This window comes from Aethalodelphis obliquidens, unplaced genomic scaffold (assembly GCF_003676395.1).
Source record: "Aethalodelphis obliquidens isolate GAN/ISIS:26980383/991018 unplaced genomic scaffold, ASM367639v1 scaffold7, whole genome shotgun sequence".
Classification (NCBI taxonomy): Eukaryota; Metazoa; Chordata; class Mammalia; order Artiodactyla; family Delphinidae; genus Aethalodelphis; species Aethalodelphis obliquidens.
This window is the reverse complement of record NW_020837951.1, coordinates 69237520-69263021: the sequence shown is the minus strand read 5'-3', so window position 1 is coordinate 69263021 and position 25502 is coordinate 69237520. Positions and strand designations below refer to the sequence as shown.

The following is a 25502-nucleotide window of genomic DNA, read 5'->3' as shown; positions in this document are numbered from 1 at the left end:
TCAATAGATGCTTACTACTACTATTATTAAAATATCTCTAATAGTTTTCCAGCTGAAAGCACTCTGCTAATTTCACATAAAAACAAAGAAAATGTCATATGTGGACAAAATAGCTAAGTAAAACGTGTCTTTCTCTGATATTTCATATGGCTTGATAAGCTCTCTTTGTAGTAAAAGGCCCATAAAAGAGTTCACGATTTCCCAAGTATCCTTTACTTAGAAGCAAGAAGACAAAACTGTTTTACTAATCATTCCTATAGGAATGAAATGTAACTTGGCTGACCAGAGAAGTTAAAAGCAATGGAGAAGAGAATATGCAAAGGATCTGAATAGACATTGCTCCAAAAAGATACACAAGTGGCCAATAAACACAGGAAAAGATGCTCAATATCCCTAGTCATCAGGGAAATGCAAATCAAAGCCACATGAGATACGACTTCATACTCACTAGGAAGGCTACAGTTAGAAAAAGAAGCAGATAAGTGTTGCTGAGGATGGGGAGAAATTAGAACCTTCCCTCGCTGCTAGTGTGAATCTAAAATGGCACAGCCACTTTGGAAAACAGTTCTGGAAGTTCCTTAAACAGTTAAACACAGACTAACCATATAATCCAGCAATTTTATTCCTGGTGTATATCCCTCAAAAATGAAAACATATGTCCGTGCAATAGCCTGTACAAAAATATTCATAGCAGGATTATTCATAATAACCAGAAAGCAGCAAAAATCCAAATGTCCATCAACGGATGAATGGATAAATAAAATGTAAGATAGTCATATTAAATATTATTCAACCATAAAAAGAAATGAAGTATTGATACATGCTATAACACCAATGAACCTTATAAATATGTTAAGTGAAAGAAGCCAGATACAAAAGACAATATATTGTCTTCATTCAGATGGAATCCATCCTTTCAATCTCTCACTGGAGACCATGATTAATGATTAAGCAGTAGTAATTGTAGGTTTAATCTGACCCTACCAAGGACAAATGAATTTCATGATGATGACTTTCAAAACTGAAGAGTCCATTGTCAACCTTAGGAAAAAGAGCTCAACTCATTATACAAAGGCGGATGGGAAAGCCCAGTAAAAGCTAATCTTGGATGGTTTTCCAACTAAGGTAAATATTTTCTTAAACATAGGGTTATTCAATTTACTCTTATTCTTTTTCATTTTTAAAATTTCACTGTTTTAGGCTGTCTTTCTATATTCTTAATTATATTTGATAGTCAAGGATCTACAGAGAAATAGAGAAATCTCTTCCAAATGTTTCTGGGAAGAAGACTTATAACTATGCTGAATATTTTCATTCTTGAAACTCTTGGCAGCCATCAGTGCTTCACACATGATACCAATTAGAAGACAGAATAAATAGCTTCATAGAAGGCAGGCTGGCTTCCGTAGATAGCATGCTGGCAAAAAACCAAAAGATTAGCCCAAAATTACTAAATGTGGACTGGCAAGGGCCACCAAATTGAGTATATTTTACAACTTAAACACACATCACAGGACACAACAGCAGCAGCTCCACAAATAATGAATACACACACAAAAAGCTTGGAAAGGCTTAAGCAAGGTCCATCAAGGGGGACTAGATTATTTATACTTATTTAGATGAACATAAAGTTATTTATTACCAAACATAAAAAGGAATATTTTTATAACCAAAATTAACCGTGATGCAGTCAGTTTCAACAAATTCCACAACTCCAGACATTTGTAATATCTGTAATGAAAACATGGTAAATAACACTTATTCACGACTAGTAAGCAACAATAAAATAGTGGGTTCATCCCCTAGACAAGAAAGAGAGATGAAAAAGAAGGGATAAAGAAATAAGTATTCTTTGTAATAAAAGGAAGTTAACTGATTACTGGTATTGGTTTTTGACTTATGAATTCCCATCTTATTACAAAAAGGATTTAAAGAGGCTAGTATCTATTTGTTAGAAGGACAATGTATTAAATTCTTATCTCATTTGCAATATTTCAGTTAAGTTTCCTAAAAGTGAATTTTGATAAAAATATTATAAGGGATTTGGATTTTATAACATCAAAAGAGAGAGGGGGTGGGAAGAGAGAAACACAATAAGAAAGAGAAATGCCTTTAACCAAGCAAAGGAAAGGAGTATTGGGGTACCAATTAAGACACAGGCTTTATTAAATAAAATACTTAGACATGATGCCTCAATTCCTCTAGAGGACAATGGAACATAAGAAGGTAGTGGCTATAGAATGAATGTTTGCACCCCCCCCCCTAAATTCATATGTTGAAATCCTAATCCCCAAGGTGGTGGTATTAGGAGATAGGGTCTTTGGAAGGAGATTAGGTCATGAGGGTATAGCCTTCATGCCAGGGATTATAAGCAGACTACAGAGAGCTACCTTGGCCCTCTGGCTATGTGAAATTACAGTGAGAAGACAGTTGTCTATAAGGAAGACAGCTGGCTATGAACCAGGAAGTAGGCCCTCACCAGACAGTGAAAGGGCCAGCGCCTTGATCATGGACTTCCCAGCCTCCAGAACTGTGAGAAATAAATAATTGATGTTAATAAGACACTCAGATTATGTTATTGTTATAGCCTCCTGAATGGATTCAGACTATAAGATAGTCTGATAGTGGGTTCAGAATTATCTTTATGAGTAGTGGTTTGGATCGAGGGAATGGATTTGGGGCTACATAATGCAACAATCCCAAGTGGTCTCCTTTAAATATAGAAAAAAGTACCAAAGCTTCAGCAGTGAAGGGTTAGGATACCATCTGGAAAAAGAAACTAAGTAAGTCACTATCATATATTATGTGAGTTTTAGAGGAGAGATTAAAAAGACTACTTAGACCCTCCTTGAGGGCATTGACTATAACCAATTTTTCAGGAACAAGTCTGATATTTAAAGAACCCTATGTGGGTAGACATTATGCTAGGTCTCTTTTGTTTGTAATCCCATTTTATCCTCATTTGAGGAAATAAGGCTCAAAGAGGTTAAGTAAATTAGTCAGAGGACACACAGCTAATAACTGGTATATAGGAGGTACATGGTATGTTTGCCTAAAAACAAAGATGCTTTCTACCAAATCAGGCAACAATTTTTTATATCTCCAGTACTAACTACAGTTAATGATGATATCTTACAGAAGTGAAATGAGAAAAATCACTTCTTATGAGTTAATAAGCATCTATAGATAGCAGAGCCTTAGAATAGCAAAGGATGGGTGGAGAACATAATGGAATCACAGACAAAACGACCACTTCTTAGTGGTAATTAGGGAGAAAAACTTCATTTCTTAGGAAGAAAAACTTAATTTCAGAAACAAGTAGATTTCTGTTTGAAAAAAATAATAAAAAGGAAATACTCCCAAATGGTAGAATTATTTATTATGAAAGTAATATAATTATTAAAGTGATACTTTCCATTTCCAGATGACTGACTGTAGCAGTAAAAAACAGAAGTCCTTGATTATGTGAACTATTTCCCTGCTGTAATAGGACCCTACCATGAAACCCTAATAGCTTTGCCAACTACAGGGTACACAGTCTGAAAGACTATCCTTAGTACACATCACTTCCTAAACAGTAATGATGTTTACTGCCTGCTAAATAAATGTTTAGCCAAAAGAACATTATTCTCAAACCAAGACACTGAGCAGTTATCTAACCTCCTTCTGAGGTCTATTTTCCTCATCTATAAATGTTATAATCCCTATACTGAAGAGTTGTTGAGGAACAGAAATAAAAAGTGCTTACTTAGCACAAGGACATGATCATATATACACTAAATAGAGTCATTGCTTGTATGATTATATTATATTCATTATCATCATATCAACCATAATTGCCAAAAGCTAAGAGAATTCTACTTAATCTCATTCACTAAAGAACAACAATTGTATAGGTACGTTTACTGCGTCAAAAAAAAATTGGTTAGAAAGAATCAATCAAGATGGCAGAGTAGAAGGACATGGAACTCACCTCCCCCCATGAACACATAAAAAATACATCAACACGTGAAATAATTCTCACTGAAAACTAACTGGAAACTGGCAGAAAGATTCCTATACAACCAAGGATATAAGAAAGATCCACACAGAATCTGGAAGGGAAGAGAAGGGACCTGTGCCCCCTGGGATGGGACTCAGAGGAAAAGGGAGATTACATAGGAGGAGACCCCTGCTGCGGAGCAGGCAGTGCAAGCCATAGATTGGGCGCCCCAGTCCTGGTGTCGGACACAGGGAAGACAAGTCCCCTTGGCTGGTTGTAGAGCTGTTGGAACTAACAGGAGGGCTGTGAAGAACATGCAAGGACTGGCTTGCTCCTGAGGCAGGGTGGCGAGGACAGATTGAGGACGGTTCCAGTGGCTGCCCAGTTTTCTGCAATTAGCCTAGCATACGCCTCAGCCTGAGCCAAGCAAATGCTCCAGTCCCGCTTACTCTACCACACTAGAGAAAGGGCTGCCATCACCAGGGAGAGAGCTCATATCTTAGTACTGAGATGCAGAGGAAACTTGGAACTAGGGCAACATCTGAGCACAGTGTGGGCAGCCATTGCTGGCATTTACACAGGCACTGTATCAGGGGTAGTCTTGATCTCTGACGGAAGCCAGACTGCTGCACCCACACCCTGACACATGCCCAGTGCTAAAGGGAGCCCTGCTTACCCTGCAGCACAGCTTCTCAACAGGGCTGGGGGGTGGCAGAGGCTGGGGGTAGTAACTGGCTGTGAGGGACAGCAGAGACTCAGACACAGCTGGGGCTGTCATTATTGGTGCCTGCACAGGGGGCACATTAGAGGCAGCCTGGACCTCTGTGGCCAGCCCATCACATGCTGGCATGGGCCTCTCTTCCTCCAGCACTCCTCCTCTCTGGGGCAACGGTACAGTGTTGGGAGTGGGAGACAAACACATTTAAGGGAACAGAGACAGCTTGGACCCGAACCTCAGGGCTTCCACTCCATCAACTTTGGACCTGACCCTGCCCCCGATAGGGTGCTAATGGCCAATGAGCAGAGGGGAAGCCACACCTCACACTTGGCTCTGGCCCTGGTTCCTCCATCTCCAACCCTACTTCCTGCAAGATGATAACTGTCAGCATACCCTGAGGAAACGCATGGCTTTTATTCACATCAAATCCAGCTCTCCCACCAAAGGCACTGGGCACACACAGGCTGTAGAGAGACACTCCCACATAAGGACACCTCTTCAAGACTGCAATAGGTAACTGTTTCATCTAATTTCACAGAGACAGGGAAAGTTAAGCAAAGTAAGAAGACAGAGGAACTAGTCTTGACTGAAAGAGCAAGACAAAACCCCTGGGAAAATAAATAATGAAATAGAAATAAACACTTTACAAGATAAAGAATTCAAAGTATTAGTAATAAGAATGCTAACTAAATTAGGGAAAAGAATAGATGAACACAGTGAGAATTTTAACAAGGAACTAGAAAATATACAAAAAGAACCAATCAGAACTGAAGAATACAGTAACTGAAATGAAGAACTCACTGAATAGCAGACTATGTGACACAGAAGAACATAAATGATCTGGAAGATAGAATAATGGATATTACCCAATCAGAACAGCAAAAAGAAAAATAAATGTTAAAAAATGAGAACAGTTTAAGAGATTTCTGGAAAAACATGAAGCATACCAACATTGGCATTATAGTGGTTTCAGGAGGACAGGGGAGAGAAAGGGGGTTGAAAATGTTTTTGATGAAATTATGGCTGAAAAAGTCCCAAACCTGAACAAGGAAACAGATATCCAGATACAGGAAGCACAGAGGGAATCCAAGCAACATGAACCCAAAGAGACACACACCAAGATATATCATAACTAAAATGGCAAAAGTAGAAAATAAAGAGAATTTTTTTTTTGGCCATGCCACGTGTTAAGCAGGATCTTAGTTCCCAGACCAGGGATCAAACCCATGTCTCCGCAGTGGAATCTCAGAGTCTTAACCACTGGACTGCTAGGGAAGTCTGCAAAAAGAGAATTTTAAAGGCAGCAAGAGAAAAACAAAGAGTCATATACAAGGGAACCCCCATAAGGCTATCAGCTGATTACTCTGCAGAAACTTTGCAGGCCAGAGGGAGCAGCATGATATATTCGAAGTGCTTAAAGAGAAAAACCTGCAACCTAGGATCCTCTACCCAGCAAGATTATCATTCAGAATTAAAGTTGAAATAAAAACAAACTTCTCAGACAAGCAAAAACTAAAAAAATTCATCAATACTAAAGCTATCCTAAAGAAATGTTAAAAGGTCTTTTCTAAGTGTTAAAGAAAAAGCTATAATAAGAAGTAAAAATTTATAAGAAAGGAAAAATCCCACAATGAAAGGCAAATATATAGTAAGGACTGAGGATCAACCACTTAAATAAACTAGCATGAAGATTAAAAGACAAAAAATTGTAAAAGCAGGGGCTTCCCTGGTGGCGCAGTGGTTGAGAGTCTGCCTGCCGATGCGGGGAACGCGGGTTCGTGCCCCGGTCTGGGAGGATCCCACATGCCGCGGAGCGGCTGGGCCCGTGAGCCATGGCCGCTGAGCCTGCGCGTCCGGAGCCTGTGCTCTGCAGCGGGAGAGGCCACAACAGTGAGAGGCCCACGTACCGCAAAAAAAATAAAAATAAAAAAACAAACAAACAAACAAAAATTGTAAAAGCAATTATAACTACAATTAAAAAAATGAAGATGTAAAATAGGACATCAAAAACACAAAATGTAGGGGAGGGGAGTAAAAACAGATGTATCTTTTAGAATATGTTTAAAATTAAATGACTACCAGTTAAAAATAAGTAGATATGGTTATAGGTCAACATGAACCACAAATCAAAAACCTACAATAGATACCAAAAACCTAGAAAGAAACACAAGCATACTACTAAGGAAAATCATCAAACTATAAGGGAAGAAACAAACAGAAGAAGAAACGAACAGAGAAGAACTACAAAAACAACTGGAAAACAAGTAGTAAAATGGCAATAAGTATATACCTGTCAGTAATTACTTTAAATGTCAGTGGACTAAATGCTCCAATCAAAAGACATAGTGGCTGTTTGAATAAAAAATCAAAACCTGTCTATACACGGCTTACAACAGACTCACTTCAGAGCGACACACACAGAGTGAAAGTAAGGGGATAGAAAAAGATATTTCATGTAATCAGAAATGACAAGAAAGTGGGAGTAGCAATACTCATTTCAGACAAAATAGACTTTTAAAACAAAGTCTATAACAAAAAACAAAGAAGAGCATTATATAATGATAAAGGGATCAATACAAGAAGAGGATATTACACTCATTAACATATATGCACTCATACAGTGGGACCTAAATATACAAAGCAAATATTAACAGACATAAAGGGAGAAACTGACAAAAAACAATAATACTAGGGAACTTTCACATTCCACTTACATCAATGGACACATCACCTAGACAGAAAATCAATAAGGCAACCATAGTCTTAAATGACACAATAAACCAGATGGTTTAATAGATACCTACAGGACATTCCATCCCAAAACAGCAGAATACGCATTCTTTTCAAGTGCACATGGAACATTTTCCAGAAGAGATCAAATGCTGGCCACAAAACAAGTCACAACCAATTCAAGAGGATATAAATTATATCAAGCATTTTTTCCAATCACAGTGGTATGAAACTAGAAATTACAGAAAGAAAACTGGGAAAATAACAAACACCTGGAGACTAAACAACATGCTACTAAAAACCAACAGTCAATGAAGAAATCAAAGAGGAAATCAGAAAATAGCTTGAGACAACTGAATATGGAAACACAATTTTCCAAAATCTATGGGATGCAGCAAAAGCACTTCTAAGAGGGAAGTTTATAGTGACACAGGCCCTCCTCAAAAAACCAAGAAAAATCTCAAATAAACAACTTAACATACCACCTAAAGGAATTAGAAAAAGAAGAACTAACAAAGCCCAAAGTCACCAGAAGGAAGGAAATAATAAAGATCAAAGAGGAAATAAATAAAATAGAGACCTAAAAACAAAAAAAAAAGATCAATGAAACCAAGGGCTGGTTTTTTGAAAAGATGAGCAAAACTGATAAACTTTAGCCAGGCACATCAAGAAGAAATGAGAGAGGAAAAAAAATAAACAAAATAAGAATTGAAGAGGAGAAATAACAACCGATACCACAGAGATACAAAAAATCATAAGAGAATACTACAAATAGTTATATGTCAACAAATTGAACAACCTAGAAGAAATGAACAAATTTCTAGAAACATGCAAGCTGCTAAGGCTGAATCAGAAAGAAACAGACAATCTGAACAGACTGATCACTAGTAGTGAAATTGAATTTATAATTAAAAAAAAAATTCCCAGCGAAGTCCAGCATCAGACAGCTTCACAAGGGAATTCTACCAAACATATAAAGAAGAGTTAATACCTATCCTTCTCAAACTATTCCAAAAAACTGAAGAGGATGGAACACTCACAAATTCATTCTATGAGGCCACCATTACACTAATACCAAAACCAGAAAAAGACATCCCCCCCAAAAAAATTTCAGGCCAATATCTTTGATGAATATAGACACAAAACTCCTCAAAAAAATATTAGCAAACTGAATCCACTGATACATAAAAAGGATCATACACCATGATCAAGTGGGATTTATTTCAGGGATGCAAGAATAATTCAATATTCGCAAATCAATGTGGAACACAACATTAACAAAGAGAAGGATAAAAATCATGTGACCGGGGGCAAAGTCAAAATGATGGGGGAGGAGGATGCGGAGTTCGTGTACCCTCAAAACTAGGGCATCTACCAGGTACTGGTGGGGGAGCTCAGACACCTAAGGGGACGGGAGGAATGCCTGCGCAACCAGGTAGGATGTGGGAGGGAAGAAGGCGGGGGAGGAAAAGTGGAGGTGGGATGGGACCAGCACGCCTGAGGGGTGGCTGGGGGAGGAGAGGGGTTCCCACAGTCAGAGGGGCCCACTCAGGGCGATGGGATCAGCAGGGATGGAGAGAGACCTTTGGGGAATTGGGGGATCAGAGGGGAATGCAGCCAGCATCTCCCCAACTTGCTCAGGCCCCAGGAAGCCTGCTGGGGTCCCAGGCTTGAACCTCTGCCCTCCAGGGCCCCTCCAGCTGGGCGGGTCCTGAGGACATGGGAGGGAAAGTGGGGAGGAAAAGTGGAGGTGGGACGGGGCCAGCCCCTGAAGGGCAGCTGTGGGATAGGAGGGATTCCCATGCTTGAGGGGCCCACTCCCAGTGAGGGGATCAGTGGGGATCAGGAGAGACCTTCGGGGGATAGGAGGGGAACACAGCCAGCATGTCCCCTGCCAGCTCGGGCCCCAGCAAGAATGCTGGAAACCTGGGCCTGAACCTCCACCCTCTGGGGCTTCCTCTGGCTGCATGAGTCCTGAGCCTAAGCCCTGCCTCCCAAAGGCCTCTTCCAGCCAGGCAGGTCCTGACATTAAGCCCCAGCCAGGCAGGTCCTGACATTAAGCCCCAACCGCCCAAGGCTTCTATCAGCCTTTTTTTTTTTTTCTGCTGAGGTTCTGTCTTGCATTGTTGTTGTTTAATTTTTATTTTTCTAACTTTATTTTATTTTTTATTCTTTCTTATTGTTCTGCTCCTTTTGGTTTGTTACATTTCTTTTTTTCTTTTTTTGCTGCACCACACGGCTTGCAGGGTCTTGGTTCTCAGGCCAGACGTCGGGCCGGAGCTCCAGTGGTGGGAGCACCGAGTCCGAGCCACTGGAATGACGGAGAACTACAGGCCCAAGGGAATATTAATCGGTGTGAGCCTTCTCAGAGGTCCTCATCTTGACACCAAGACCTGGCTCCACCCAACTGCCTGCAAACTCCAGTGCTGGAAGCCTAACAGCAAACAACCAGCCAGACAGGAACACAGCCACATCCATCAAAAAAAATGGGATGACAAAAAAATATAGTACAGACAAAGGAGCAAGATAAATCCCACAAGACCAAATAAATGAAGAGGAAATAGGGAACCTACCTGAAAAAGAATTCAGAGTAACCATAGTAGATGATGATACAGAATCTTGGAAATAGAATGGAGGCACGGATTGAGAAAATACAAAAAATGTTTAACAAGGACCTAGAAGAACTAAAGAACAAGCAAACTGTGATGAACAACACAATAACTGAAATGAAAAATACACTAGAAGGAATCAATAACAGAAAAACTGAGGCAGAAGAACGAATAAGTGAGCTGGAAGATATGGTGCAAATAACTGCCAAAGGGAAGAATAAAGAAAAAAGAACGAAAAGAAATGAGGACAGCCTCAGAGATCTCTGGGACAACACTGAATGCACCAACATTCGAATTATAGGGGTCCCAGAACAAGAAGAGAAAGAGAAAGAGTCTGAGAAAACATCTGAAGATATTACATTCGAAAACTTCCCTAACATGGGAAAGGGAAAAGCCACACAAGTCCAGGAAGCACAGAGAGTCTCATACAAGATAAACCCAAGAAGAAACACACCAGGACACATAATAATCAAACTACCAAAATTTAATTGAAAGAAAAAATATTAAAAGCAGCAAGGGAAAAGCAACAAATAACACACAAAGGAATCACCATAAGGTCATCAGCAGATTTTTCAGCAGAAACTCTGCAGGCCAAAAGGGAGTGGCAAGATATATTTAAAGTGATGAAAGGGAAAAAACTACAACCAAGATTACTCTACCCGGCAAGGATCTCATTCAGATTCGACAGAGAAACCAAAAGCTTTACAGACAAGCAAAAGCTAAGAAAATTCAGCACCACCAAACCAGCTTTACAACAATTGCTAAAGGAACTCCTCTACACAGGAAACACAAAAGAAGAAAAAGACCCACAAAAACAAACCTAAATCAATTAAGAAAATGGTAATAGGAACATACATATTGATAATAACCTTAAATGTAAATGGATGAAATGCTCCAACCAAAAGACACAGACTGGCTGAATGGATACAAAAACAAGACCCGTATATATGTTGCCTACAAGAGACCAACTTCAGAACCAGGGACACATACAGACTGAAAGTGAGGGAATGGAAAAAGATATTCCAAGCAAACAGAAATCAAAAGAAAGCTGGAGTAGCAAAACTCGTATCAGATAAAATAGACTTTAAAATAAAGAATGTTACAAGAGACAAGCAAGGACACTGCATAATGATCAAGGGATCAATCCAAGAAAAAGATATAACAATTATAAATATTTATGCACCCAACATAGGACCGCCTCAATAGATAAGGCAAATGCTAACAGCCATAAAAGGAGAAATTGACATGAACACAGTAATAGTGGAGGACTTTAACACCCCACTACCACCAATGGACAGATCATCCAGACAGAAAATTAATAAGGAAACACAAGCTATAAATGACACAACAGACCAAATAGACTTAATTGATACTTACAGGACATTCCACCGGAAAGTGGCGGAATACACTTCGTACTTAAGTGCACACGGAACATTCTCCAGGACAGATCACATCCTGGGTCACAAATCAAGCCTCAGTAAATTTAAGAAAATTGAAATCGTTTCAAGTATCTTTTCTGACCAACATTATGAGATTAAAAATCAATTCCAGGAAAAAAAAACTGTAAAAAAATACAGACACACTGAGGCTAAATAATACACTACTAAATAACCAAGAGATCACTGAAGAAATCAAAGAGGAAATAAAAAAATCCATAGAAACAAAGCACAATGAAAACATGACGACCCAAAACCTACAGGATGCAACAAAAGCAGTACTAAGAGAGAAGTTTATAGCAATACAATCCTACCTCAAGAAACAAGAAAAATCTAAAATAAACAATCTAAACTTACACCTAAATCAAGAAGACAAAGAAGAACAAACAAAACCGAAAATTGGTAGGAGGAAAGAAATCATAAAAATCAAAGCAGAAATAAATGAAATAGAAACAAAGAAAACAATAGCAAAAATCAATGAAACTAAAAGCTGGTTCTTTGAGAAGATAAACAAAATTGATAAACCTTTAACCAGAACAATCAAGAAAAAAAAAGGGAGAGGACACAAATCAATAAAATTAGACATGAAAAAGGAGAAATTACAACTAACACCACGGAAATACAAAGGATCATAACAGACGACTACAAGCAACTATATGCCAATAAAATGGACAACCTGGAAGAAATGGGCAAATTCCTGGAAAGATACAATCTTCCAAGACTGAACCAGGAAGAAACAGAAACCATAAACAGACCAGTCACAAGTAATAAAATTGAAATCGTGATTAAAAATCTTCCAACAAACAAAAGTCCAGGACCAGATGGCTTCACAGGCAAATCTATCAAACATTTAGAGAAGAGCTAACACCTATTCTTCTCAAACTCTTCCAAAAAATTGCAGAAGAAAGAACACTCCCAAACTCATTCTACGAGGCAACTATCACTCTGATACCAAAACCAGACAAAGACATCACAAAAATAGAAAATTACAGAACAATATCACTGATGAACATAGACACAAAAATCCTCAACAAAATACTAGCAAACAGAATCCAACAATACATTTAAAGGATCGTATACCATGATCGAGTGGGATTTATCCCAGGGATGCAAGGATTCTTCAATATATGCAAATCAATCAATGTGATACACCATATTAACAAATTAAAGAATAAAAACCATATGATCATCTCAGTAGATTCAGAAAAAGCTTTTGACAAAATTCAGCACCCATTTATGATACACACTCTCCAGAAAGCGGGCATAGAGGGAAACTACCTGAACATAATAAAGGCCATACACAACAAAACCACAGCAAACATCATTCTGAATGGTGAAAAAATGAAAGAATTTCCTCTAAGATCAGGAACAAGACAAGGATGTCTACTCTCGTCACTATTATTCAACATAGTTTTGGCAGTCCTGGCCACAGCAATCAGAGAAGAAATTTTAAAAATCCAAATTTATAGGGCTTCCCTGGTGGCGCAGTGGTTGGGAGTCCGCCTGCTGATGCAGGGGACACAGGTTAATGCCCCAGTCCGGGAAGATCCCACATGCCGCAGAGCGGCTGAGCCCGTGAGCCATGGCCACTGAGCCTGCGCATCCAGAGCCTGTGCTCCGCAACGGGAGAGGCCACAACAGTGAGAGACCTGCGTACCGCAAAAAAAAACAAAAAGCAAAAAAAACAAAAAACAAAAATCCAAATTTATATATAAAACACTGATGAAAGAAATCAAAGATGACACAAACAGATGGAGAGATATACCATGTTTTTGGATTGGAAGAATCAATATAGTGAAAATGACTGTACTATCAAAAGTAATCTGCGGATTCAATGCAATCCCTATCAAATTACCAATGGCATTTTTCATAAAATTAGAACAAAAAATTTTACAATTTGTATGGAAACACAAAAGACCCCGAAAAGCCAAAGCAATATTGAGAAACAAAAACGGAGCTGGAGGAATCAAGCTCCCTGACTTCAGACTACACTACAAAGCTACAGTAATCAAAACAGTATGGTACTGGCACAAAAACAGAAGTATAGATCAATGGTGCAGGATAGAAAGCCTAGATATAAACCCACGCACCTATGGTCACCTAATCTGTGACAAAGGAGGCAAGAATATACAATGAAGAAAAGACAGTATTTTCAATAAGTGGTGCTGGAAAAACTGGACAGCTACATGTAAAAGAATAAAATTAGAACACTCCCTAACACCATACACAAAAATAAAATCAAATGGATTAAAGACCTAAATGTAAGAGCAGACACTATAAAACTCTTAGAGGAAAACATAGGAAAAACACTCTGACATAAATCGCAACAAGATCTTCTTTGACCCACCTCCTAGAGTAATGAAAAGAAAAACAAAAATAAACAAACAGGACCTAATGGAACTTAAAAGCTTTTGCACAGCAAAGAAAACCATAAATGAGATGAAAAGACAACCCTCAGAATGGGAGAAAATATTTGCAAACAAAGCAACTGACGAGGGATTAATCTCCAAAATACACAAACAGCTCATGCACCTCAACATCAAAAAAACAAACAACCCAATCGAAAAATGGGTGAAAGACCTAAATAGACATTTCTTCAAAGAAGACATACAGATGGCCAAGAGGCACATGAAAAGATGCTCAATATCACTAATTATTAGAGAAATGGAGACTGAAATTACAATGAGGTATCACCTCACACTGTTCAGAATGGCCATCATCAAAAATCTATAAACAATGAGGGTGTGGACAAAAGGGAACCCCTCTTGCACTGTTGGTGGGAATGTAAATTGATACAGCCACTATGTAGAGCAGTACGGAGGTTCCTTAAAAAACAAAAAATAGAAATACCATATGACCCAGCAATCCCACTACTGGGCATATACCCTGAGAAAACCATAATTCAAAAAGTCACGTACCACAATGTTCATTGCAGCCCTATTTACAATAGCCAGGACATGGAAGCAACATAAATGTCCATCAACAGATGAATGGACAAAGAAGATATGGTACATATATACAATGGAATATTACTCAGATATAAAAAGGAACGAAAATGGGTCATTTGTAGAGATGTGGATGAACCTAGAGTCTGTCATACAGAGTGATGTAAATCAGAAAGAGAAAAACAAATATCGTATATTAATGCATATATGTGGAACCTAGAAAAATGATACAGATTAACCATTTTGTAGGGCAGGAATAGAGATGCAGCGGTAGAGATCAGACATGTGGACACAGGAATGGATGGTGGGATGAATTGGGAGATTAGGACTGACATATATACACTACCATGTGTAAAATAGACAGCTAGTGGGAACCTGCTGTATAGCACTGGGAGCTCAGCTCGGTTCTCCGCGGTGACCTAGATGGGTGGGATGGGGTTGGGGGAGGCGCAAGAGGGAGAGAATATATGTATACATATAGTTGATTCACTTTATTGTACAGCAGAAACTAACACAACATTTTAAAGCAACTATACCCCAATTTTTTTTAAAAAAATCACATGATCATCTCTATAGACACAGAAAAAGCATGTGACAAAATTCAATATCCATTCATGATAGAAAATTTCATCAAAGTTTGTGTAAAAGGAACATATCTGCTCATAATAAAGACCAGTTATTATAAACCTACAGCTAACATCACACTCAATGGTGAAATGATGAAAAGCTGAAAGAATTTCCTCTAAATTAACAGATGAATAGATAAAGAAGATGTGTGTGTGTGTGTGTATTCCAAATATACATAATAGAATATTACTCAGCCATAAAAAGGAATGAAATTCTGCAATTTGCAACAATGAGTATGTACCTAGAGAATATTATGCCTAGTTAAATAAGTCAGACACAGAAAGATAAATACTCTGTTATCACTTATATGTGGAATCTAGAAGATAAAACAAATGACTGTATATAATGAAACAGAAACAGACTCAAGATACAGAGAACAAAGTAGTGGTTACCAGTGGGGAGAAGGAAGGGAGGAGGGGGGACGTAGGGCTATGGTATTAAGAGACACAAAATACTATGCATAAAATAAATAAGCAACAAGGATATATTATACAGCACAGGGAAATATAGCCATTATTTTTTAATAACTTAAAGGGAGTATAATCTATAAAAGTATTGAATTAATATGTTGTACACCTGAAACTCATATGATATTATAAATCAAATATATTTCCATTAAAAAACAATAATAAAGCAGCTTACAAGGCTGCATAAAAAAATTATTTTTACATAAAAAACTTTTGTTAGGTCGATGAATGATCTTTGATGTAATTACCACATTTCTCCAAAAGATTAAAGATTTCTTCTGCTGTGCTACAGTTTTGGGAGCAGTCTGAAGTTCAGAAGATGATTTAGAGACTCGGTTCTAATATCAGTCCATCCTACGCACCCTGATCATTAGGAAAGAAAGGATCCTTTGCCAATCTTCAAGCCAACAAAAGTTTTTTGCTGGCTATAAAACTGCCACTGGCCCATGCCGATTTCCTTACCTCTTCTGCTTCTAAGGCTCTCAAATCACGAAACCGAGAAGCAAATATACTCAAGAGTTCTCCTATAAGCATACTTCTCCTTCTATATTAACAAAAATAAATAACAACGAGGAAGAATCTAAAGTCTGGTTTTCTTTAGTCTCTAGAAAATGTCTACATGTTTCAAGACTTCCCTTTACAAAGAATCTGTAAAGTAGACTGTCTTAATTCACTCTTCTGAACAAAAGTCTCCTACATCCTTGTAACTACAATGCCTTGTAAATTATTTTCTTCCAAATTATACAAAACAACTCAAAAAAGCCCACCTCAGCCTGGCAGAGTGCATGAAGACCTTGTAACACCAAGGCTGCTGGAGTAGCCTGGTCAGGCTTGGTGCATTCATTCAACATCTGGGAAATAGCTGCCAGCATATCTGCACCGTGCTGATACGGCCTACAAAAAACGACAGTTTAGACACAAGATTAAAGCCAAAGAACTATATTACTACTCCAAGGTCTTTTGCCTGAACAAAAACATTAATGCTTTTCTTTACTCTTGTGCCTATCAAACGTTGACCCGCAACTAAGAATACCATATGCTCTTGTTCAAAGATTTGCATCTTCATCATTTCTGCTGTAACTTCAGGCTCATTTTTGGTATTATTACCCAAAAAAGAAGACACTCCTTAACAAATTTTATTCTCCCTGAATCACAAAACCTATTGTCTGAATCGACAAAAACTCAAGTCTATAATAATAGTGAAAAGAACTGACTTACCTTATTGAGATCATCAGTAAACCCAGGGATTTGAGATCAGAAGATGATTGGTCATAGCAGTATTACAAACTAAGGTGGGTATGCCTATCACAATAACGATGATAATGATGATAAAATCATAATAATATGAATTATAACTGACTGAGCACTTACTTCATGCCAGGTACTGTGCTGGATTCACTCACTCATCCTCCTCTCCTTCCTCTATCCCACATATATTGTGCTACCCCCAGAATGCTTTTAACTTCATAAAGAAATGCTCAGGTCTGCATTCGTTGTAACCCCTCAGCGATATAATACTTCTCTCTATTTAACAAAATATCAATTGAAAAAATTGCCTGACTGAATTCTATTGCTTCCCTGTCCGCCAAATGGAAATCATTTAACAAAACTGGAAAATTTTGACGGATCTCGAGATGGTAACTGAAAGGTTCACTGAATAAGTTTTCAGCAGACTCTGATCTGATCTGATGTTTAACGTCTCCTGAGCCTCATCTTTAAGTATGTAAAATTAAAATGTCGGCTATCATCTCTAAATTTTTTCCATGCCTATACCTCAAGAGAATCTAAACTCTTAAGTCTTGGGTTAACACGTGTGTAACTTTTAGACTAAGATGTTTTTTGTGTTGCCAAAAGGCTGAAGCTTAGAAAAGAGGCAGAACTGCTGAGGCTTAAATACAGTCTGATCCAAGATTTTACTTGAAACGGAAATCATCCACATTATCAGCATCTGGGCCAACCCATTCATTGCACAGCTTCAGGAAGTACCATTCACAGTGTCATCACTGACAAAAGTAGAATGATGCTCCAAGAATTCTACAGTGCAGTGGCTCAATCAATATGTGAAACTGCAGGATTATAACTCATTTCAAATGTATCAAATCTATTTCCTCTCTAAGATTTTGGCCTTACCCTAATTCAAGAAAATAGAAATCTGGCAAGGTGGAGCTTTGCTTAGTGTTATTTCAGTCTTGTCACCTCCTGCCTAGTTATTAACCCATAACCTAGAATAGCAGAGTCATCTCCCTAACATCTTCATGTCTTCCTAAACCCTAAAGCATACACAGGAATTCAAGGTCATTTCCCTCCTTGTAATAATTCCTAATAATTAATTCCATTCAATGAGTTACAAATAAGGCCTTCTCTATTAAAACATCTTATAAAAATCAGCATAACATAGGGAGAATATAAGAAAGAACAGCTTGACTGATAATCCACTGCTTAGGTTTCAGGAATTTATATATAGAAAAATAGAAAATGTAACATCATATGTTTTATTACAACATTAAATTATTACACAGAAAAGGATATATAAATAGCCTCTAAACCTAGATATAAGTCTAGACCTGAAAAGACATGCCTGCTACTCAAAGCTATTGTCTGATGTTACTAAATTTTACAATCAGACAATTTGACTTTAATATTCATTTATTCTTATTCAAACATCCTCTGCCTATCTTTCCTTGCTTCTTGCTTGCAATAAAAAAATTAAATGCAAAATAATATATCATGATATACATTCCCAAAGGTCAAGCATGTCTTACCTTTGCTTACATATATCTCTGATCGATGCTGCTTTAGCTATCAGTTTCTCCCATTGGACCTCCTTGCCCACAGACAGAGAGGGCACATCGGACATGGCCATGAAACGCTGCAGTTCAGGATAGACACGATCCTAAAAAGGCAATTTCACAAAAAAGGTAATTTCACAACTTGAGTTGAATAATAATTGTCTCCTTTTATGCAGCATTTTCACGTCTAAATCTTACATCTGCATTGCAAATTATAATGTGTTTCATCTAATCAGAAAAAAAGAATGCTGTTATGATTGCTGGGGATTTTCTTACAGATCCATGTACTGTTCATTTCATAAAACAAGAAAAAAGTGGCAAAATCTCACTCTAATTACAAAGGCTCTAATCACTTATATTTCTATCACTTTTTCCACACAAATCGAAAAATAAATTTCAGAATTAAGGAAATAAGATTATTTTCTATTCTCAATTTCTCTCTGAGAGTCAATCACAACTGACCACATTATAGATCAAAAGTACACTAAATCAAAATTTCTCAATGCAATCATTGATGTCACTAATATTACTATATCAAAGAAGTGTCATGCATAATGACAAAATTACCTTTCTTCAGTGAAAGGGACATGCTTACTACTCATACAACTGTATATCTGAGCTTACCTGTTTTTCCCACAAAGAAGTCAACAAGCGCAAAGTGACAGCTTTTAGTTGCGGAGTGGTTCCAAGAAGTTGAATTACTCGTAGAATTTGTCCTATGCACACCTAGCAAACATTGAAGAAACTTTGGTTTCATAAATGCAAATGTGGATAACCCCAAGGTTACCAAAGGAACTTAAAAACCTCTTATTATAAAATAAAGACTGAAACGGAAGCTTACTACAGTATTACCCATCTCCTCAGAGGTTGGAGATAGCTTTGGGAGGAGCTAGTTAGCAATTCTGGGGGCATAAAGACCCAATCTCAGACAACAGCCAATGGGAAAACTTGATGAAAAAATGATTTTTAAAAATTAATTCTTAAATATTGTAACAAAAATGTTTGGCCCAACAAGGGAAGCAGTGATCAAGGCAAAATTAAAGGGTCAAAATTTCACATGACAACAAACAAAATTCATGTCTCACTTTCTTTTTGCCCCAAAGTAAGTCGCTTAATATACAAACCTTGTGAACACCAAGTGTAGGCAAAGTATACAAGATATCATTGTATAACACAGGTTCCAGTGGTCTTCCTAATTTGAACATCAAAACTGGAATCAGATTTGGTACCTAAAATGAATTTAAAGAACATATAAATTATGCCTTTTAAAAGAAATCAATCGATAAAGCAATATTTCATTTTTCTCCAAATGAATACTATGAATATATATGAATTTAAAGCCTAAAAAAATGTCAGTTAGCCATTTGTTATTAATGGTAATTTCAAAGTACTGCTAATATTCTATCTCTTTTATAATTACCTGTGAGCCCTTGTTCTATCCCTTTATACACATATACATATTACAGGGGTTTTTTGGTGTTAAAAAAATGCTTTTCTTAAACAACTATGACATAAACTCTCAGCAATACAAAAATAATTAATACATATCCTGCCCTAAAGAAGCTTACAGTTCTAATGAGTAGCATAGTGGAATATTCAATGGTTATTCCAATGTAAAATAATTAAAACCAATTGTAATATGGGGGGGTTAATGGACAAAAATTTCCCTCCACGTTCATACTTCAATCCCTATGCATGACACAATAAAATAAGAAGAGCAAAATCATTTGTGGATCAAAAGACTTAATATTGTTAAAATGGTACTATTTCCCAAATACATCTACATATTCAATGCAACCCCTATCAAAATCCCAGGTAGCCTCTTTGCCAAAATTCAGAAATTGATCCTAAAATTCATTTGAAAATAAGTGATCCTGAAGAGCCAAAACAATCTTCAAAAGGAGCAAAATTTGAAGATTCAACCTTCCCGAATTCAAAATTTATTACAAAGTTACAGCAGTCAAAATAGTGTGGTACTGACGTGAGGATATAAATATTGATCAATGAAATAGAACTCACAGTCTAGAAATAAATCGTTACATTTAAGTCAATTGATTTTAGACAGAAAGGCCAAGAAAATACAATGCAGAAAGAAGAGTCTCTTTGAAAAATGGTGTTTGATTTTTGACAACACTATTTCCATAGGCAAAAGAATTAATTTGGACTCCTTCCTCACACCACATGTAAAAATTAACTCAAAATAGATTTCAGACCTGAATGTAGGAGCAAAAACTGTAAAGCTCTTAAAGAAAATATAGGAGTAAATCTTTGTGACCTTGAGTTAGGCAAAGCCTTCTTAGATATGACACCAAAAGTATGAGCAACAAAAGAAAACAAAACATTTCATCAAATTAAAAATATTTGTCCTTCAAAAGACGCTATAAAGAAAATGAAAAGAACAACCCACAGAACGGAAGAAAATATTTGCAAATCATATATCTAATGAGGAACTTACATCCAGAATATATGAAGAATTCGCACAACTCCATAATAAAGGACAAATGACTCAATTTTAAAAGAGCAAAGGATCTAAAGAGATACTTCTCCAAAGAAGATAAACAAATGGCCAAAAAAAAAACATGAAAAGATACTCAATCAGCATTAGCCATGACATAAATGCAAATCAAAATCAAATGATGCATGACTTCATACCCAACAGGATGGCTTGAAACCACATTAAGTGTTAGCAAGGATGTGGAGAAATTGGGACCTTCATACACTGCCAGTGGGAAAGTGAAATGGTGCAGCCCCTTTGGAAAACAGTCTGACAGTTTCTCAACTGGTTAAACAGAATTACCATATGATCTAGTAACTGTACTCCTAAGTACCTACCCAAGAGAAATTAAAACATACATCCACACGAAAACTTACATGTGAATGTTCACAGAGGTATAATTAATAATAGCCAAACAGTGGAAACAACCCAAATATCCATCAACTGATGAAGGGATAAATAAAATACAGCATATCCATATGATAGAATATTATTCTGCCATGAAAAAGTAATCAACATGGATGAACCATGAAAACATCGAGTGAAGTAAAAGAAGCCAGTCACAAAAGACCACATATTATATGATCCATTTATATGAAATGTCCAGAATAGGCAAATCTACAGAGACAGAAAGTAATTGCTTAGGATCGGGGAGGTATAGGAGAAAATGGGGAGTGATTGCTAATGGGTACAATGTTTCTTTTGGTGGTGATGAAAATGTTCTTAAATTATCTGTCATTGTGGTTGCACAATTCTGTGAATATACTAAAAGTCACTTTGTACACTTTGAATGAATTAATTAAATGGCATGTGAGTTATATATTATAAATATATATAAAATATATTTATATGTATATTTTATTATTTTTATATTTTTAATAAATATATAAAACTACATTTTAAAATCATTAGGTGAACACCTATTATGAGCAAGGATCTCTACTTGATGGCACAAAATGCAATGCCAAAAAAATTTTATTTTCCTTATAGTGCATTTGACAAGTTTGTTACCCAGAAATTGATAAACTTCTTCTATCTGCTGTAGTCTTAGAAAACTTGTTCCGTCTAAGCTTAGAAGACATATATTTTAATTCAATCTCAAGAAGGAAAAAAAAAATCCTCCTAACCCTACCAACAAAAAAGTGACAGTTAAACACTGACTCATTAATGGGCCTGACCATCACATACCACAGCGGCATTTGGAGCTACACATGTAATGGCTACAGACACACAACACACAGGCAGAATTTATGATGTTTTTAACAACTGCCGGGGCTCTATTGGAACAGAAGTTCCAGCACCCTCACCTTGAGCAAACGAAAGGAAACAAATTTTTGAATTGGCTTTTTAATTCCCCATTTTAATTAAAAAAGGTTATCTTAGATTGCACTGCACAGGCCTCAATGAATTACTCCTTCTGGGAAGATCTCTACCAAGACAGTTTGACAGATTCTTAGTTCTGAGAAGGGCAATCAGTACATATAGTGGCATTTTACAAAATAGTGTATTTTATTATATGGCTTTTAACAAATGTTTAAATTATATTGTCAGGAAAGAAATAAAGTATTCTACTTATGCTAAAGAGTACACCTCCTTCATGATCCTCAGACCTAAAGAAGTATGTAAGGGTGTTTAGTTTTCTCTGGTAAGTTCAGAAATTAAAAAACAAAGTGGGAAATTTTTACAGCAAATAATCTTAGATCTTGAGGCTATTCTAGTTCATATTAAATTCTCAAATCAATGGAAAAAGAAAATAGGTGTTATTTCATTAGGAAAACATAGATATAGATATATATGTGTGGAAAACATTTTTTGCATAAAGTCTGAGCTGTTGTTTTCCAAATGAAAAGACATATGTGTATTTATTGATTTACTTGAGATGTCATTATGGGCTCTTGATTCCTCTGCTCTTGAGTCTTCTATTCTCTGGAAGCAAAAAAAAGCAGAGAATGAATACTCTGCCTTTACCTTAAATTTAAAATAAGCCGGCAGGTGCCCTATAATTCACTGTCTCAAGACCTCCTGGTTTCATAAAACTCAATGTTTTCTCTCCCTCCTTCAGAATTCAAGTCCTTGATTTAAAAAATTTGATTTCAAATGATGGACTCATTAAGGAAACCCCTCCCATAAGACTATCAGCAGGTTTCTCAGTAGAAATCTTGTAGGCCAGATGGGCATGCAGAATGATATATTCAAAGTGCAAACAATCAAACAAAAAACCCCAGCCAACTAAGAATACTATAGCTAGCAAAACTTTCTTTCAAAAATGTAGGAGAAATACTTTTCTAGATAAACAAAAGCGAGGGAGTTCATTCACTAGGCCTCCCTTACAAGAAATGCTAAAGGAAGTCCTTCAAGTTGAAAGGAAAGAACATTAGACTGCAACATAAAAATATATAAAAGTATAAAGCTCAGTGATAAAGGTAAATGTATAGAAAAATATAGAATACTGTAATATGTCACTTTTAATACTAGAATAGGAGATAAAGACATAAATATAAATAGCTAACTATAAAGATATGTTAATGGATACACAACATAAAAAGATGTAAGTTGTGACATCAATACCATAAAGTGTGTGGGGGGGGGGTTGAAAAAGTAGAACTTTTACATGCAATTAAAGTTAAGTTATTACGAGCTTAAAATAGGCTATTATACATGTAAGGTGGTTTCAGTTAAGTGCCATGGTAACCACAAAGAAAATACCTATAGAAGATACATAAAAGATAATGAGTAAGGAATCAAAGTATTTCACTACAAAAAAATCAACAAAACACAAAGACTGAAAGAGAGGAAAAGAGGGACACAACAGCTATAATTCAGACAAAAACCAGTTAACAAAACGGCAATATTACGTCCTTCCTGATCTATAATTACTTTAAATGTAAATGGATTAAACTCCCCAATCAAAAGACAGAGTGGCTAAAAGTTAAAAGATACAACTAAATGCTGTCTACAAGAGATTTACTTTATATTTCAGGACACACATAGGCTAAAAATAAAATGACAAAAAAAGATACTCTATGCAAATAGTAACCTCTAAAAGAAAGCAAGGATAGCATAACTTATACCATGCAAAATAGACTAAGTCAAAAACTGTCACAAGAAACAAAGACGAACATTATATAATGATAAAAGAGTCAATTCACCAGGAAGTTAAACAATTATAAATATATATGCACCCAACATCAGAGCAATATAAGTATGCTCAAATATACAAAGCAAATATTGACAGAACTGAACGGAGAAATAGATACCAACACATATAATAGATTTCATTATTCCACTTGCAATAATAAATAGAACATCCAGACAGAAGATCAATAAGAAAACAGAGGACATGAACAACACTATGGACCGAATAAAACTAACAGACATATACAGAACATTCCATCCAACAGCAAGAAAATACAAATTCTTCTCAAGTGCATACACAACATTCTCCAGGAAAGATCCACATGTTAGGTCACAAAATAACAAATTTAAGAAGACTGAAATCATACTAAGTATCTTTTCTTACCACAGTGGAGTGAATCTAGAAATAAATATTAGTAAGAACACAGGAAAATTCACAAATACATGGAAACTAAATAACACACTGTTCATCAACAGATGAATGGATAAAAAACATGTGATATAGACACACACACATATATACATACACACAATGGGATACTACTCAGCCATAAATAAAGAATAAAATTTTTCCATTTGCAACAAAATGGATGGACCTGGATGGTCTATGCTTAATGAAATAAGACAGAGAAAGACAAATATTGTATGCTATCACTTACATGTAGAATCTAAAAAATAAAACAAACTAGTAAATATAACAAAAAGGAAACAGATTAACAGATGTAGAGAACAAACTAGTCATTACTGGTGGGAAAAGGGAAGAGGGGAGAGGCAATATAAGGATAGGGGATTAAGTTTATACAAACTACTATGTATAAAATAAATAAACTAGGGCTTCCCTGGTGGTGCAGTGGTTGAGAGTCCACCTGCAGATGCAGGGGACATGGGTTCGTGCCCCGGTCCAGGAAGATCCCACATGCCATGGAGCGTCTGGGCCCGCGAGCCATGGCCGCTGAGCCTGCGCGTCCGGAGCCTGTGCTCCACAATGGGAGAGGCCACAACAGTGAGAGGCCCACGTACCACAAATAAATAAATAAATAAATAAACTACAAGGATATATTGTACAGCACAGGGAATCCAGCCAATATTTTATAATTATTATAAATGGAGTATAATCTATAGAAATTTTGAATCACTATGTTACACACCTGAGATTAGTGTAATAGTGTAACTCAACTATATTTCAATTTTAAAAAAGAAAAAGTATCTCAAATAAATACGCTAATCTTATACCTCAAGGAACTAGAAAAAGAAGAATAAACTAAGTTCCAAGTTAGCAGAGGGAAGGAAATAATGGAAATTAAAGTAGAAATAAATGAAGTAAATAACAGAAAAAAATCAACAAAATTAAAAGTTAGTATTTTAGAACATCAACAAAATTAACAACCCCTTAGCTAGACTAAGAAAAAAAGAGAGAAGACTCAAATAAAATCAGAAATGAAAGAAGAGACATAACTGATACCAAAACAATACGATGGATTTTGAGACAACCATATACAATTATACTACAATAAATGGGATAACCTAGAAGAAAAGGCTAAATTCCTAGAAATATACTTCTCACGAAGAC

At 36.6% G+C, this 25502-nt stretch overlaps 1 protein-coding gene across 5 annotated transcripts in view; it reads right to left on the bottom strand.

The window, feature by feature from the left end:
- Nucleotides 1-25502, bottom strand: part of FOCAD (focadhesin) — a 311434-nt gene that overhangs the window by 149899 nt on the left and 136033 nt on the right. For all 5 annotated transcript variants that reach the window (XM_027105950.1, XM_027105949.1, XM_027105948.1 and 2 more), the window contains 4 exons: nucleotides 19428-19532; nucleotides 18928-19029; nucleotides 18277-18407; nucleotides 16282-16408 (listed from right to left, as the gene is read on the bottom strand). In XM_027105950.1, the coding sequence (XP_026961751.1) occupies nucleotides 16282-16408; nucleotides 18277-18407; nucleotides 18928-19029; nucleotides 19428-19532 (465 nt within the window). The remainder of the gene's footprint in view (nucleotides 1-16281; nucleotides 16409-18276; nucleotides 18408-18927; nucleotides 19030-19427; nucleotides 19533-25502) is intronic.